The 12,994-nt window shown below is 48.5% G+C and overlaps 1 protein-coding gene across 1 annotated transcript in view; it reads left to right on the forward strand.

Annotated features, from left to right (window-relative positions):
- The window catches only part of LOC138535220 (kinetochore protein Nuf2-A-like), a 528,523-nt gene that overhangs the window by 138,250 nt on the left and 377,279 nt on the right, over positions 1-12,994 (forward strand). Inside the window, exon 6 of the mRNA XM_069641278.1 lies at positions 9,854-9,951. Coding sequence (XP_069497379.1) covers positions 9,854-9,951 — 98 coding nt within the window. The remainder of the gene's footprint in view (positions 1-9,853; positions 9,952-12,994) is intronic.

The raw sequence follows: 12,994 nt of genomic DNA on the forward strand, positions 1-12,994 counted from the left end.
TCAAGCCCACTCCTTTCCTACCACCAATGAAGCCTATATACACTAGCGCTTCCATTAAAGCCTCGCCACAACCACTAGACACGAATGCCCCTAATGTTCACACCTTGTCATTGGATACCATCCAAAACACTAGGTCTAGCACCCCTGATACTAGTCCTGAACCCCCTAAAACCTTACCCACCCTGAAACGCCCATGCCCAACTATAGCAAGAAACGCCAGACTTGGCTCGAGACTGGGCAAGTCATACACACTCTCTCCTGGCACCATACTCATAAATGGTCCCCCACAATCCAAAACAAAAATCCCTTTAAAAAAAACCATAAAGCCGTTAAAAAAATAAAAAAAAGACGGACATCAACCACAACTAAACCACCTGCCCATAGTAATTGCCCTACTGCTATCCTTGGGGCATTGATCAATGCCAGATCCTTTGTAGCCCATGCAGCTGACATTGCTGACCTGATTATAGATAAAAATGGATTTCCTGGCAATCACAGAGACTTGCTTACATGCAGCAGCAGGCCCGTCCATCCTTATCGCTAATCCAGACAATTACACCACAGTCCTCGTATCCGACAGAGTCGTCTAGAGGGGGTGGCATTGCCTTTATCGCTATAGCCACATTAGGACTCCGAATCGTCCCACATGACCCCACCATGTCATGTGAACTATTGACCGTGAAACGTCCCCTCACCACCTTGCGCACTATAACAATGCATTTAATCTATAGACCCCCTGGACCCATAGGCTCCTTTGAAGATGAAATCAACACCTTCCTCTCCACCAACACAAAGCCCTCCTGGCAAATCCTGTTACTATGTGACTTTAACCTTGGATTCAATGACCCCACAGATCAATCTGCACTGCTTTTGGCGAACTCAATGTCTGAACTAGGCCTCACTCAGAGAGCCCTCCTACCCACACATGATAAAGGAAGAATCCTAGACTGGGTAGCGGACCTTAATTGTGCAACTAACATAACCTGTATCGAACCAAAATCCTGGACTGACCACTTTCTATTGACATTCAATCTGCAAGATTGCATACCTCCTATCAGGAAGAATGCTATTGCTCCCTCCATCCCAACCAGAAATAAGAAAAATATCACGTTAGATAACCTCAAGCCTTTTCTCCAACCTCTGCTTAAACCTCTTCCCACCTCTTCCAATCCAGCGGAGTTAGTGGAGCTTTAAAACAAAACCCTCACCATAGCCCTAGACTCTATTGCACCTCTTAAAATGCGCAAAAGTAAACCTACAGCTCACCAGAACACACGGTTCACTCCCAAATTCTAAGGCCTAAGAAATGAAAAAAGGAAATGTGAAACCACCTGGAAACACAACCCTTCTACAGCCAATAAAGATATCCTTCTCAAAATCACAGCTAACTACAAAGAAGAAATTATCCTATCTAAATGTGACACCTATAAACGATAGGATTGATAAAGCTATTTCTTGTACCAGAGAACTCTTTACCATCCTAAGCAAACTCGAGTCTCCTATTCCCCCCCCCCCCCCACACAGACAATTGCATCAAGGACCAAAATTCAAGATGCCCTTGCCAACAATCGCGTTGCTACAAAACAAAATAGCTGACAAAAAACATAACTTGCCTCCTCAAGGGAACACTGGGGAAACAGAGCCCCACCCTCCCTAAACCGACTCAACGATTCAAATTCATCCCAGTATCTCCCCAGAGGTGCAAAAAATCATACTTTCGCTCAAACCGTCCAACTGCCAGGGTGACGCATGTCCAGCTTTTGTCATAAAGGAAGCAGCGAGTGTACTCACTCCCTTCATCACCTCGCTAATCAATGCCTCATTCCGCACATGCACCATCCCTACTAATCTGAAGAACTCATGGGTGCTCCCACTTCTAAAAAAAGAAAAACGTTCTGGACCCTAGCATAGCCACTAATTTTAGAGCAATTACGACAGTCCCCTTCTTATTAAACATTATAGATAAAATTAGCTGGCGACCAATAAGCTACTTGGTCTCCGTCAATCTGGCTTTAGGCCCCAACGCACAGAAACAGCCTTGATTGACCTAAAGATCCAGATTGACGATCTGAAAGACGAAGGGAAATCGGCCCTTTTGCTCCTGTTGGATATGTCCGCCGCCTTTGATTTGGTTGACCACAAGGTTTTATGTAAGCACCTCTCGACAGCGGCTCACTTCTCAACAGAAGCAACAACATGGATCTATTCCTTCTTAAACAATAGATCCATGAGTCTTTTCTGCGTCGGCTGCAGCTGACCCTACCCCCCTATCCTGTGGAGTTCCACAGGGATCGTGTGTATCGCCTACCATGTATAATGTGTTCACCAAACCATTGTTTGATGATGTGGACCATCCGAGTGTCACCTACAATAATTACGCAGATGACACCAGATCCTTATACCTCTGACAGGTGATTATGACAAATACCTAGCTCTTATAAACAGAATATATCTCATCATTCAGGCCTGGATGGCCACACATGGTCTGTACCTGAATAATGAGAAAACTGAGCTTCTCTTCCTAGCCACTCCTATCATCACTACTAAACTAGGTGTTCATTACCGCTCCTTCAACATAGATGGAAACTATATTAAGGTCGCTAACGAGGTAAAAACATAGTTTTTTTACCTAGACTTCTCCTTCAATAGAAACGGGTCAGTGAAACAGCCTTGGAAACAGCATATACCTGATCGCCAGGGCATCAGAGCTTTTCCAGCTATACCCCGAAGAGCAGGAGAGGGAAGGTTTCCTCTACCAACGACGGGAGGCCAAGAGGAAGACTGTCCTCTCAGTCCCGCTACTGGACGACATCTGGGACGAAGGGCTGTCCCTGCTGAAGAACCCGTCCATGGCCCCTGCGAAGAGGGACCGGTACGAGAAGAAGTACCGGGTCCCAGACTGCGCTCCTATGTGCCTCAGAGCACATCCGTCCCTGGATTCGGTTGTCTCAGCGGCGGCCAAGAAGAAATCGGCTGAGGCGACGGCATCAACTTCCACTTCCCCACCGGACGGCGAGGGGAAGAAGCTGAACCCCATGGGACGACGGGTCATCTCGTTGGCAGCGACGACCATCAAGGCGGCCAACGCCCTCGCGATCGTGGCACGCTACGACAGGGAGTTGTGGTTCAAGATCGCTCCCCTCCTAGACTTCCTCCCAGACGACAAGATCCTGCAGGAAGGCAGGTGGCGTCAGACCACGCCATCACGGTGGACACGGATATCGATCGCTCACAGCGGCTTTCGCCAGATTGGCAACAGCGTTTGCCTGTGCCGGCGCGGTTGGCTGAAGGCCAGCGATTTCCTTCGGGACGGGCAGACCAGGGTACTGGACATGCCCTTCGACGGATACAACCTGTTCGGGAAAGCGGTGGAGGAGTCGCTACAGGCCATCAAAGTGGACACTGAGACGGCCCGTGCCCTACGCGCTCTTCATCAACGACGGCTGTCCTTTCGGAAGGCACCTCCAAAAGATTTGGCGGCAGTTCATTGTCGTACCGCCAATCTGCCCGTTCCTCATCGCAGGAAACTTACACAGACCGCAGCAAGACCGGTGGATACCGTTGTCGCCAAGGAGCCCAGGGTAGCAAGGCCTCGGCGAAACAGGATTGAACCGGCCGTGACGTCGGACCCCCACCTAAGCACCCTGGTGGGAGGCCGGCTGGCGAACTTCATCAGCATGTGGGAGTCCATCTCCACCGACCGTTGGAGTTTCAAAGAAAGTGTCCTCATTTCCCTCCTGTGGCCAGGAAAGAAAACCACGTTCCACAGCTGCTTCTGGAGGTACGAGCCATGCTGAGAAAGGGCGCAATAGAACTCGTCCCAAAGAGGCTCTGGGGCTCCAGAGTATACTAGCAGTACTTCCTCATCCGAAAAAAGACCGGCGGCTGGCGACCCATCCTGGACCTTTGGCGCCTCAACAAATGCATCAAGTCCAGAAGTTCCGGATGGTTACCCTTCAGCGCGTGCTGTCGACAGCTGGAGGAAGATGACTTTGTCGTCGCTGGACTTGTAGGATGCTTACTTTTACATCCCCATACACAAAGGATAGCGAAAGTTCCTACGTTTCGTGGTCCAAGTGTGGCACTACCAGTTCAAGGCCCTGCCCTTCGGGTTGAAGTTGGCCCCAAGGGTCTTTAGCAAGTGCCTGGCACCTGTGGCGGCGCGGCTGCGCCTGCAGGGGATCCATGTTTACCCCTACCTGGACGATTGGTTCATCCGAACAAAGTCAAGAGAACTTGCCGTCGACCACACAGCGAAGACCGTCCGCCTGCTCACAGAGCTGGGATTCTCAATCAATTTTGGTACCGTCGCAGGACCCCCTCTTCCTGGGAGCCAGACTCGACACAGTGGCACGGTTGGCCGCACTGTCTGAGGAGAGGACGAAGGCCATCCTGGGCAAGGTACACCGGCTGTTGAACATGGAAGTGGCCAGGGTGAGGTCCCTCAAGTCCCTGCTCGGCATGATGTCACAAGCACTGCAGGAGTTCCTTGACGCCCATTGGATGCAAGTGGCGGGGAGCTTCGAGGACAAGATCCGCCCCCAATGAGACTTTCCGTCATGCGATCCGGTGGTGGGGCACCCGCGCGCATCTCGCGGCGGGCATGGACTTCCAGACCCCAACGCACCAGGAAACGGTGACGGCGGACGCCTCCCTGGAGGGATGGGGAGCACACACCAGAGATCTCCACGCAAGAGGCCTTTTGCTCCCAGAGGAGAGGTCCCTGCACATCAACGTCCTGGAGCTCTGGGCCTTGTTCTGGGCCCTCAGGTCTTTCCTTCCATCCCTCAAGGGCAAAGTGGTACGGATCTTCACCAACAACACCACCACGATGTTCTACATCCGGAAGCAGGGGGGCACCAGATCCACAGCCCTATCCAAGGAAGTGCAGGATTTGTGGCACTGGGCAGTCACCCAGCTGATGTTCCTGGTTCCTTTTCATCTGACAGGAGTGAAAAACACTGTCGCCAACTCACTCAGCAGGGAGCTGCGCTCTTGCCACGAGTGGGAGCTTCGGCAGGATCAAGTGGATCTCTTATTCCGACAGTGGGGCAGTCCCCAGATCGACCTCTTCGCGACGGTGGAGAACACTAAGTGCCGGAGATTTGCCAGCAGGTTTCCCCAGCCGGGGAGCATGGGCGATGCATTCTCCTTCCCCTGGGGCGGCCTGTTCCTGTACGCGTTCCCACCGTTGCCGCTGCTTCTGCGACTTATCAGTCAACTCAGACGGTGCAGGATGATCCTCGTCGCACCGCTTCGGCCGAGGCAGCTCTTGTTCCCGGACCTTCAGGACGTGTTAGCGCCCCCCCACCCCCCCCCAGTCAAACTGCCGACATACGCGGGCCTTCTCGCCAGGGAAGGGGGTGCCATCCTACATCACGACCCGGGATCGCTGAACCTGCAGGCCTGGCTCCTGCAGCACTAGAGTTCAGAGGCTATGATATCCCGGCGGACTGCAAGGAGGTACTTGCAAAGGCCAGGGCGTCCTCGACTCTTAAGTGCTATGGATATAAGTGGAAGAGGTTCTCTGTCTGGTGCCATGCACAGAAGATCAACCCTCTATGGATTACGGCCCCTCAAGTGCTGCCGTACTTGCTGTTGCTGGCCAAGGCGGGGCTGGCACATGCCTCCATCAAGATCCACCTTGTGGTTATCTCCCACTACACCAGGACACCGGGGCGGTCGTCGCTGTGGTCTCACCGCCTGGTGAAGGAGTTCATGAAAGGACTGTTCCACTCGTTCCCACCAGTGAAGGCTCCGGCCCCAGCGCCGGTGTGGAAGCTCAACGTGGTGCTGACCAGGCTCATGGGTCCCCCATTCGAGCCCTTCCATTCAGCACCACTGAAGTTCCTATCGTGGAAGACCGCGTTTTTTGTGGCCATCACCTCCGCATGACGAGTGGGAGAAATCCAGGCCCTCTCCTGTAAACCTCCAAACCTGACATTCCGCGAGACTAGGGTAGTGCTGAGGACTCGCCCCTCCTTCATGCCCAAAGTGCCGTCGGACTTCCATCTCAACAAGCCCTTGGTGTTGCCTGTTTTTCTTCCTGTCGCCGGCTGAGAGGACTTTGCACTCGCTGGATGTGGCTAGAGCGCTGAAGTTCTACGTGGACCGCACCAAGAGTTTGCGGAAGACATCACAGCTGTTTGTGAACTTTGGACCTGTGAACCAAGCGAAGACCCTCTCGGAGGCTTCCATTTCCAGAAGGCTCTCCGGCTGCATCATGGGCTGTCACCGGTTGGCAGACCGACCTTTGCCCGGCCGTCCAAGAGCACATTCAACCAGAGTGATCGCTGCTACTACGGCGTTCCTCTCTGGTGTGCCCCTGCTGGACAGCTGCAGGGCTGCTACATGGAGGTCGACGCACACCTTCACGAGGTTCTACTGCGTCGACTGGGATTCCAGGGAGGAGTCCAGATTCGGCCAGGCAGTGCTGCGCAACCTGTTCGCTTGAAGGTGAGCCTGGTGACGAGGTAAGAGATACTTAATGTTGAGTTGTTGAAATGCTTAATGTTGAGCCTTGCCCGCTCCTGTGGTTGTGCATGTGTGTACTGCCATGTATTCTTGTATTCATGAGCATGTGAATCCATGTCAGACCCCATGCTGGAGAAGGAACAAGTTACTTACCTGTAACTGTTGTTCTCCAGCATGGGTCTGGCATGGATTCACATGCAAACCCTTCCTCCAACCCCTCGACGGCTCTTCTCTTGGTCCTACTGCCACTTTACGTGCTACCAAATCTGAAGATGGCTGCCAGACGAGGGGCCTATGTAGAGGGCAGTCATTGGGTGGGGGCAGAGTGACCCAGAGACCAGTGATTGGTTATTAGTAGAAAGACAGTTCAGAAACGAAACTGAAACTGATTTTTTTTCTTTAACGAGGATTCCCAGCCTGACGGGGAATATTCATGAGCATGTGAATCCATGCCAGACCCATGCTGGAAAACAACAGTTACAGGTCAGTAACTTGTTCCTTCTCTACTCCTTGTAGAACAGTAAGCTGGGTAAAGTAGGGGCAGCTAGTAAGTGCTTGAGGGAGTCAGTGAGCCTGCATTCAGGGAAACCACCTCTGCACAAGATCAAAGATTAGACCGGTGGGATTACTGATTATCGGCGCACCATAGCCCAGGGGTTGCAGGCGCTTGGGCGGGCTTTCAAGGGAGGAGAGGACGGCCCTAGCGCCACTCCTCAAACTTCAGCCCAGGTGCAGCACCTGTATCATTTCACTGAAATATCTGATCGTGTTGTACTAAAAAAAAGAATTAAAACCTTCATGGTCTTGCCATTAGCCTCCAGAACCTCTTCGTCCTTGACTTGATCCAACCTTTTATTGATTCTTCCTTCGACCAATATCGCTCATCATGTGCCCAAGAGGGGATAGATCACGTGTTAAGCGTTCACCTCACATGTAGAGGGACCCTGCACTTGACGAGTTTGAATTCCTGCAAGGCAGACGCGTCCTTTTGAGGTTGATAAATTGGGCGATAGCAAGTATTAAAGTGCTTGGAAACTAGACGAATATGGTATAAAGAGCTATATACATACAAGGTGATGTAATGTATCAATCGATTCTTAATTAACACAACATCGGCCCCATTTTACAATCCCTTTGCTTGAGTGTGCTTAGCTAGATTTATTTATTTTTTTCCTTTTAAGCAGTGTTCAATGTCAGCACTCCAAATTACACTTCTGCACATTTAATTTCGAATGCCTTTTGTTGTCCTCTATCCTTATTTAACCTAACTAATATGTCAGCTGCTCCAGTAGCTTTTTGTTTCTGTAATCTCTGAATTGTGTTGCTTTCTTACTCCCATCCCCTCATCTCCACATCAGTGCGTTCCTGTTTCACCCTTAAATCCAAGCTTTGGAAATCCTTGCTTCAATAACATTCTTAGGTTTGTTACATTTGTATACCCTCCTATGCACATTCATGCAATCTATGAAGCTGCCTGCATACAAAAGACACACAAGCTGTTATGCAAACAAGATGCATACAATTATTATGGCTGGGATAATCGCCCTATTGTTAATATAAAACCAATTTGCGTTAACCTTTCCAAAAATTCTCTTGCTAATATCTTTGGACTCGCTGGATAGATATAGATGAAATCTTTCCAGAAATGTCTGGCATAGGCCCCTCCAAAATTGGACAGTTTGGTGCAAACTCGTCTAACGTTTAATAAGCAAAGGGAAAAAAAACTTTATTCAGACTATTCCCATTCATTTTCCCATAGAGAAAAAGGTGCTTTGGTTGAGCACTCGCACTTATAAAAACACTCAACGGAATTGTTCCACACATTAAACCAGTTGGGAACACATAGTCACTTAAATTCCTTTCGTAGTTCGGTGTAAACCCATCCAGTAGTTTACAATTTTTTGGGGGGGATAAGCAGGTTTACCCAGTACCCATCTCTCCTAGGGTGCATTGCTGCACTCAGACTTTTCAGAAATGAAAAGCCAAAATACTTTGTTTTGCTTGATGCGAACGGTTTCTGGGTAAAGAAAAGTGTTCCATTATATTAAGAGGTGGGAAATGGGTGGTTCCACATCAGTTTTGGGAGGGAGAAAAGGACCCAGTAGTTGGGCATTTTGGGGTGGAGGGGCTGGAAAGTCCGTTTTGAGGCACATAGCTGTCATCTAATCACTGGTATCCAACGGGGTAAGAAGTAGACACGGTCAAACAAAAGTCTGTCATGTGAATGAGCGTGGGTATGAAGGGATGGCCAGGGGGATTTGCACAGGTGCGGGCATGAGGGGTGCACAAATGAGCAGTGAGGCACATGTAGAGTGGCAGTGGGGATGGAGAAGACTTTTTAATCGTTGAGATTACTGTGGTAATCCGAAAATGTTGCTCATCTGTGGGAACGATTCTCGTGGAAATTCAAGGCCATGACGCATTAAACAGGAATATGATACAGCACAAAAGGATCCCCGGAATGAAGGAAAGGGAGAGGAAGAGGAGCCAGGCGATCTTTTAGTCTAAGGGTTGCAACATGGGCAGTGGTAATGGGTAAAAGTACTGGCCAGTGGGATTGGATTGTTTACTAAAGAGAGGTATATGGTAAACTGCTGTAGGGTGTGGTCATTGGCCATGGCCAATGGGCTGCAGACTTTTAGCTAAATTGTTAGAGTGCAGACATTGGCCAAGGACAAAGGCTGTAACTAGTGTCATCTGGTTATTGTGAGGGGGAAATTGTTTTATGGTCTTTTAATTTTATTTACATTTCTGCAACATGGACAGTGGCTGTGCAGAATGCTCTGGTCAGTGGGACCTGGCCATTTCCTATTCCTGGCCATGGGCTCCGATTATCGGTGCAATTTGGACATTAGCCACAGTCACAGGGACCTAGTTATTTACCAGTGAGGTGGAGATGAGTCATTGTCTTTTATCCAGATTGTTGCAGTGTGGCCTGTCGGTCATAGACAAAACCCTTGAAATTCAGTGAAAAGCTTTAGTTAAGACAGAGATGAGATGTATTGCAGAAAAACCCATGAAATTCGACTTGTGTGGGAAGTAATCCGAACCTTTGAGTCCTGCCCATGAGTGCATACATGAGATCATAGCAAGGACGAGCAAGATTAAAAATTACATCCAGAGTGACCTCCACGCGTGGACTCCAGTTAAGTCTCTCGTTACTTTCCACGTTGCCTCAATTTCATAGTTTGTTTACGATAAATCGGTGTATCGTAACCCAGTCTAAAGTTTTGTCATTAAGCATATACGTGTGAAATGTATTCTGTATTTTCTGAAGACTCTGCTTTAAACTGTTTTTCAGTAACCTGTTATGTACACAAATAGGAAGTGCATCTTCATTGTTAGAAAATGAAACCCTAACGATGCTTTTCCATTTTAGAGGGGAAGAGAACTAGTTATTGCCTAAGTGGTGTGCTGAACTTTCTTGTGTTTCGATACGACCGTCGTAAAGAGTTCTTGCAGTGGTCCAGCAGCTTTGTGAGTAGTTAACATTTATTAATTTATCTCGGTGTATTGACTTGCTGATATGGCAATCACCTCATCACACCCAGTTACTGCCGGTTTTCATCTGATTTCTGTGTGCATATCATTTGCAAAATGGTGCTAGTAGTTTGAAAAGATAATTACAATGGAACTATGTACATCTCATGAGACATTTCACTGTGGCAATCGAGACTTTAGCTTCTTTCATTTCTTCATGCCTTGTTGGATTAATTCAAATTATATTTATAGCCAGTATGTTGTATTAAGCAATGTTTTAGTCCGTTTTCCTTTGTATTCCTAAGGGTTGCAGAAAATCATACCTTTTCTCAACTATTTGTTTCTCTCCCATGATTCTTTTTTCCTGCTGCTTGATATTTGTGTCTGAATTCAAAATGTATTGCACCGTACCTTGTGCACTACAAGTGTCATTACATTTAACTTACATTTCATTTTAATTTGCTTCTTTTTTTGTATAAATAACTTAACCTTTGAAAAGTTAGACATTGCCTTTGTCCATTCTCATTGGATTTTACTCGTCAATTCTCTGTTAAACCAACTATCATATCCCTGTGATGAACCCGTCTTTGGTTCTCTTATGTCGATTATTCATAGCTTTTGAGAGTTTGGAATTTATTAATGGCATGGAGACGAGTATTGTGCTTAGTCTTTTCAGTTGGCAATAAGAAAATCACACTGCTACTCCCACACTACCATCTTCCGTATTGATCACACCTCTCAAGCCAATCCCCTTTTTCCTGTGTGGCTATAACTTCTCTGTGTCTAGCTAGGGAAACTCACAATTTGATCGTATGACAAAGAGGCTTCCTATCATGCACCTTTATTGCCCTTCCAGGGTAGACCTAGAAGCATGCATAGTGGGTTTACAATAGAACCTAGTGTTAGGGAGAATTCTCTGTTTAGGCTGAATTTCCTAACCTAGTGAGTCCCCCAGCAGCTTTGCTGGATTTCTGGAGTTTGTTTTTTTCCTCCTGCCAAGAGTGAGACTCTCTTTCTCCCACTCTTGGACACGATATATGGTGTTCCTTTGACTGTTAATGTGTTTTATGGGCTATGGGGTCCTTTACTCTCATGTGTTTTTATTATGTGTGTTACACAGCACCCTCCGTGCAGTAACACAGGGGTGTCATAGTGACCCTCCACCATAGACTCCATACCCTGGGACTGACTACTGTCTCCCAGGGCATGTAAAGTCACCATTGGCTTTACTAGTCCCAAATTATTAACAGAAACCAGTACAAACCATCATATTGTGGACGTACTGGTCGGGGCAATTCGATTGCCCCCGGGGTCTGTTAGTCGAGGGGGCACGTCTCCGTCCCCCCTGATCGAGTTTTGGCTGGTGGCAGTGGAAACTACTTTTTATATTCGACCGCAAATATTTTCCTATGGGATTTTCCCATTGTTCGAGGCTACCAACTTTAATTATTTAATTCTCATAGCCTCGAACATACCGCCAGTTTATTTAATATTAATTCGCCGGTTGGTATTTTTTGCCAGGACTCGATTCTAAAATGGCTTTTGTGTTCTCTTCTGTGACTCCAACTCAAGTCGAGCCCTTTGTTCCACTTTTTGGCGGGCTTCTCCACAGAAGCCTCCAAAAGTGGTGCCACTGTGTCTGGGTACCACAGGGGGTGTGGGAGGGGGTTTAGGCACCCTGGACTGAGTTACCTTGGTTACTCTTGTGTGATTGGCCCAAGTGGTGAGCCGGCCGGCCCACAACTTAGCATGTTTGATTGACAGCTAGGCTGAGTGAATGGGGGTATGCTGCATAAAAGCAGGGCTTTGGGGACTGGAACTTCAGAAGTCGCCACAGGACCTGGGAATCCGACGAGGGAGAAGCTGAGCCGACCTACCACGACAACACCACCGGTGGAGCCCTGCGGAACCGACTCACCACTGCCCGACGACAGAGATCATCTCCCGGCTGGAGAGGCTTCTTCCCCTGACTGGTGGGCACAACCAGTTTTTACCTTCCTTCTTCGCACCTCAGACCGGTTTGTGGTCGAACTGCCCGTGCCAAGCACCCCGGCGGCCGGATAGCCACTTACCACTGAACCACGAATCAACGGACCGCTCCTTGTACCTGAGAAACTCCGCGGCTGGTTTCTTCCCTGGCAGTGCAACGGACTCCTGTCTTCCTCCACGACGAGATCCTCTCTTCCCCCGGACGAAGCACCGACTTGCATCCGCTGCCAGGAACAACTGCCCCCGCTGGAGTCTTCTCACCACTTTAAGGTACCGTGTCTGCCAGGCCTCCCTTTCTAAAGATTGCTACAAGGTAATAACTCCTTAACCTTCTGGACTGGGCTGGCCGCCTTGACCCTCTAACTGGTCCCTTTCTTTGGTCCAACTCCTTTTGGAACCATTATAAGACTTTTGTGCTCTGCAACCGTGTGACCTTGGACACTTTTCGTTTGATCCCCTGAAAGTGGATCCGGCCTATTGGACTCTAACTTAACGGTTTTACTTTGCCTTCCTCTCTTGTTATGTTCTTGTAAAAGTGTTGGGATCTGTTTCAACTTGTTCTCTGCTTTTCTCTCCCTTTTAAAAACGAACTATTAGAGTGCCATCTACGTTAAGCGCTCACCACTGTCTGAATATAAGTGGGGCTTTACTTAAGACTTGTCTAATTCTTTTATGGGAGTGTGTATCTTTTAGTGACCGTGTTTTTGAATTGCTTACTATTGGTGCCTGTGTGTTTTTCTAGATGTGGTTTTAAATAAATAATTATATCTCTTTTACACCAAGCCCTGGTCAGTGTTTACTTGTTCTATTGTGTTCTCTTGACCTATTGTGAATACTCTGTATACTGCCTAACTCTTCTTGAGGGAAGTCTGACTGCTCAGCCACAGCTACCAAGTGAATCTGTGTGGGTCAGACTGCTACCAAGTGGGTTTACTGCCAAACACCTGTAGTCTTAAATCTTTTGCAGTGGTCCCAGAGGGAACTGCACAGGTTTCTGCCTAACACCTATGAAACGTCATATCATTGGGCCAGTCAGCCTGACCAACACACC

Source organism: Ambystoma mexicanum, chromosome 1q (genome assembly GCF_040938575.1).
Source record: "Ambystoma mexicanum isolate Mex_15411 chromosome 1q, UKY_AmexF1_1, whole genome shotgun sequence".
Classification (NCBI taxonomy): Eukaryota; Metazoa; Chordata; class Amphibia; order Caudata; family Ambystomatidae; genus Ambystoma; species Ambystoma mexicanum.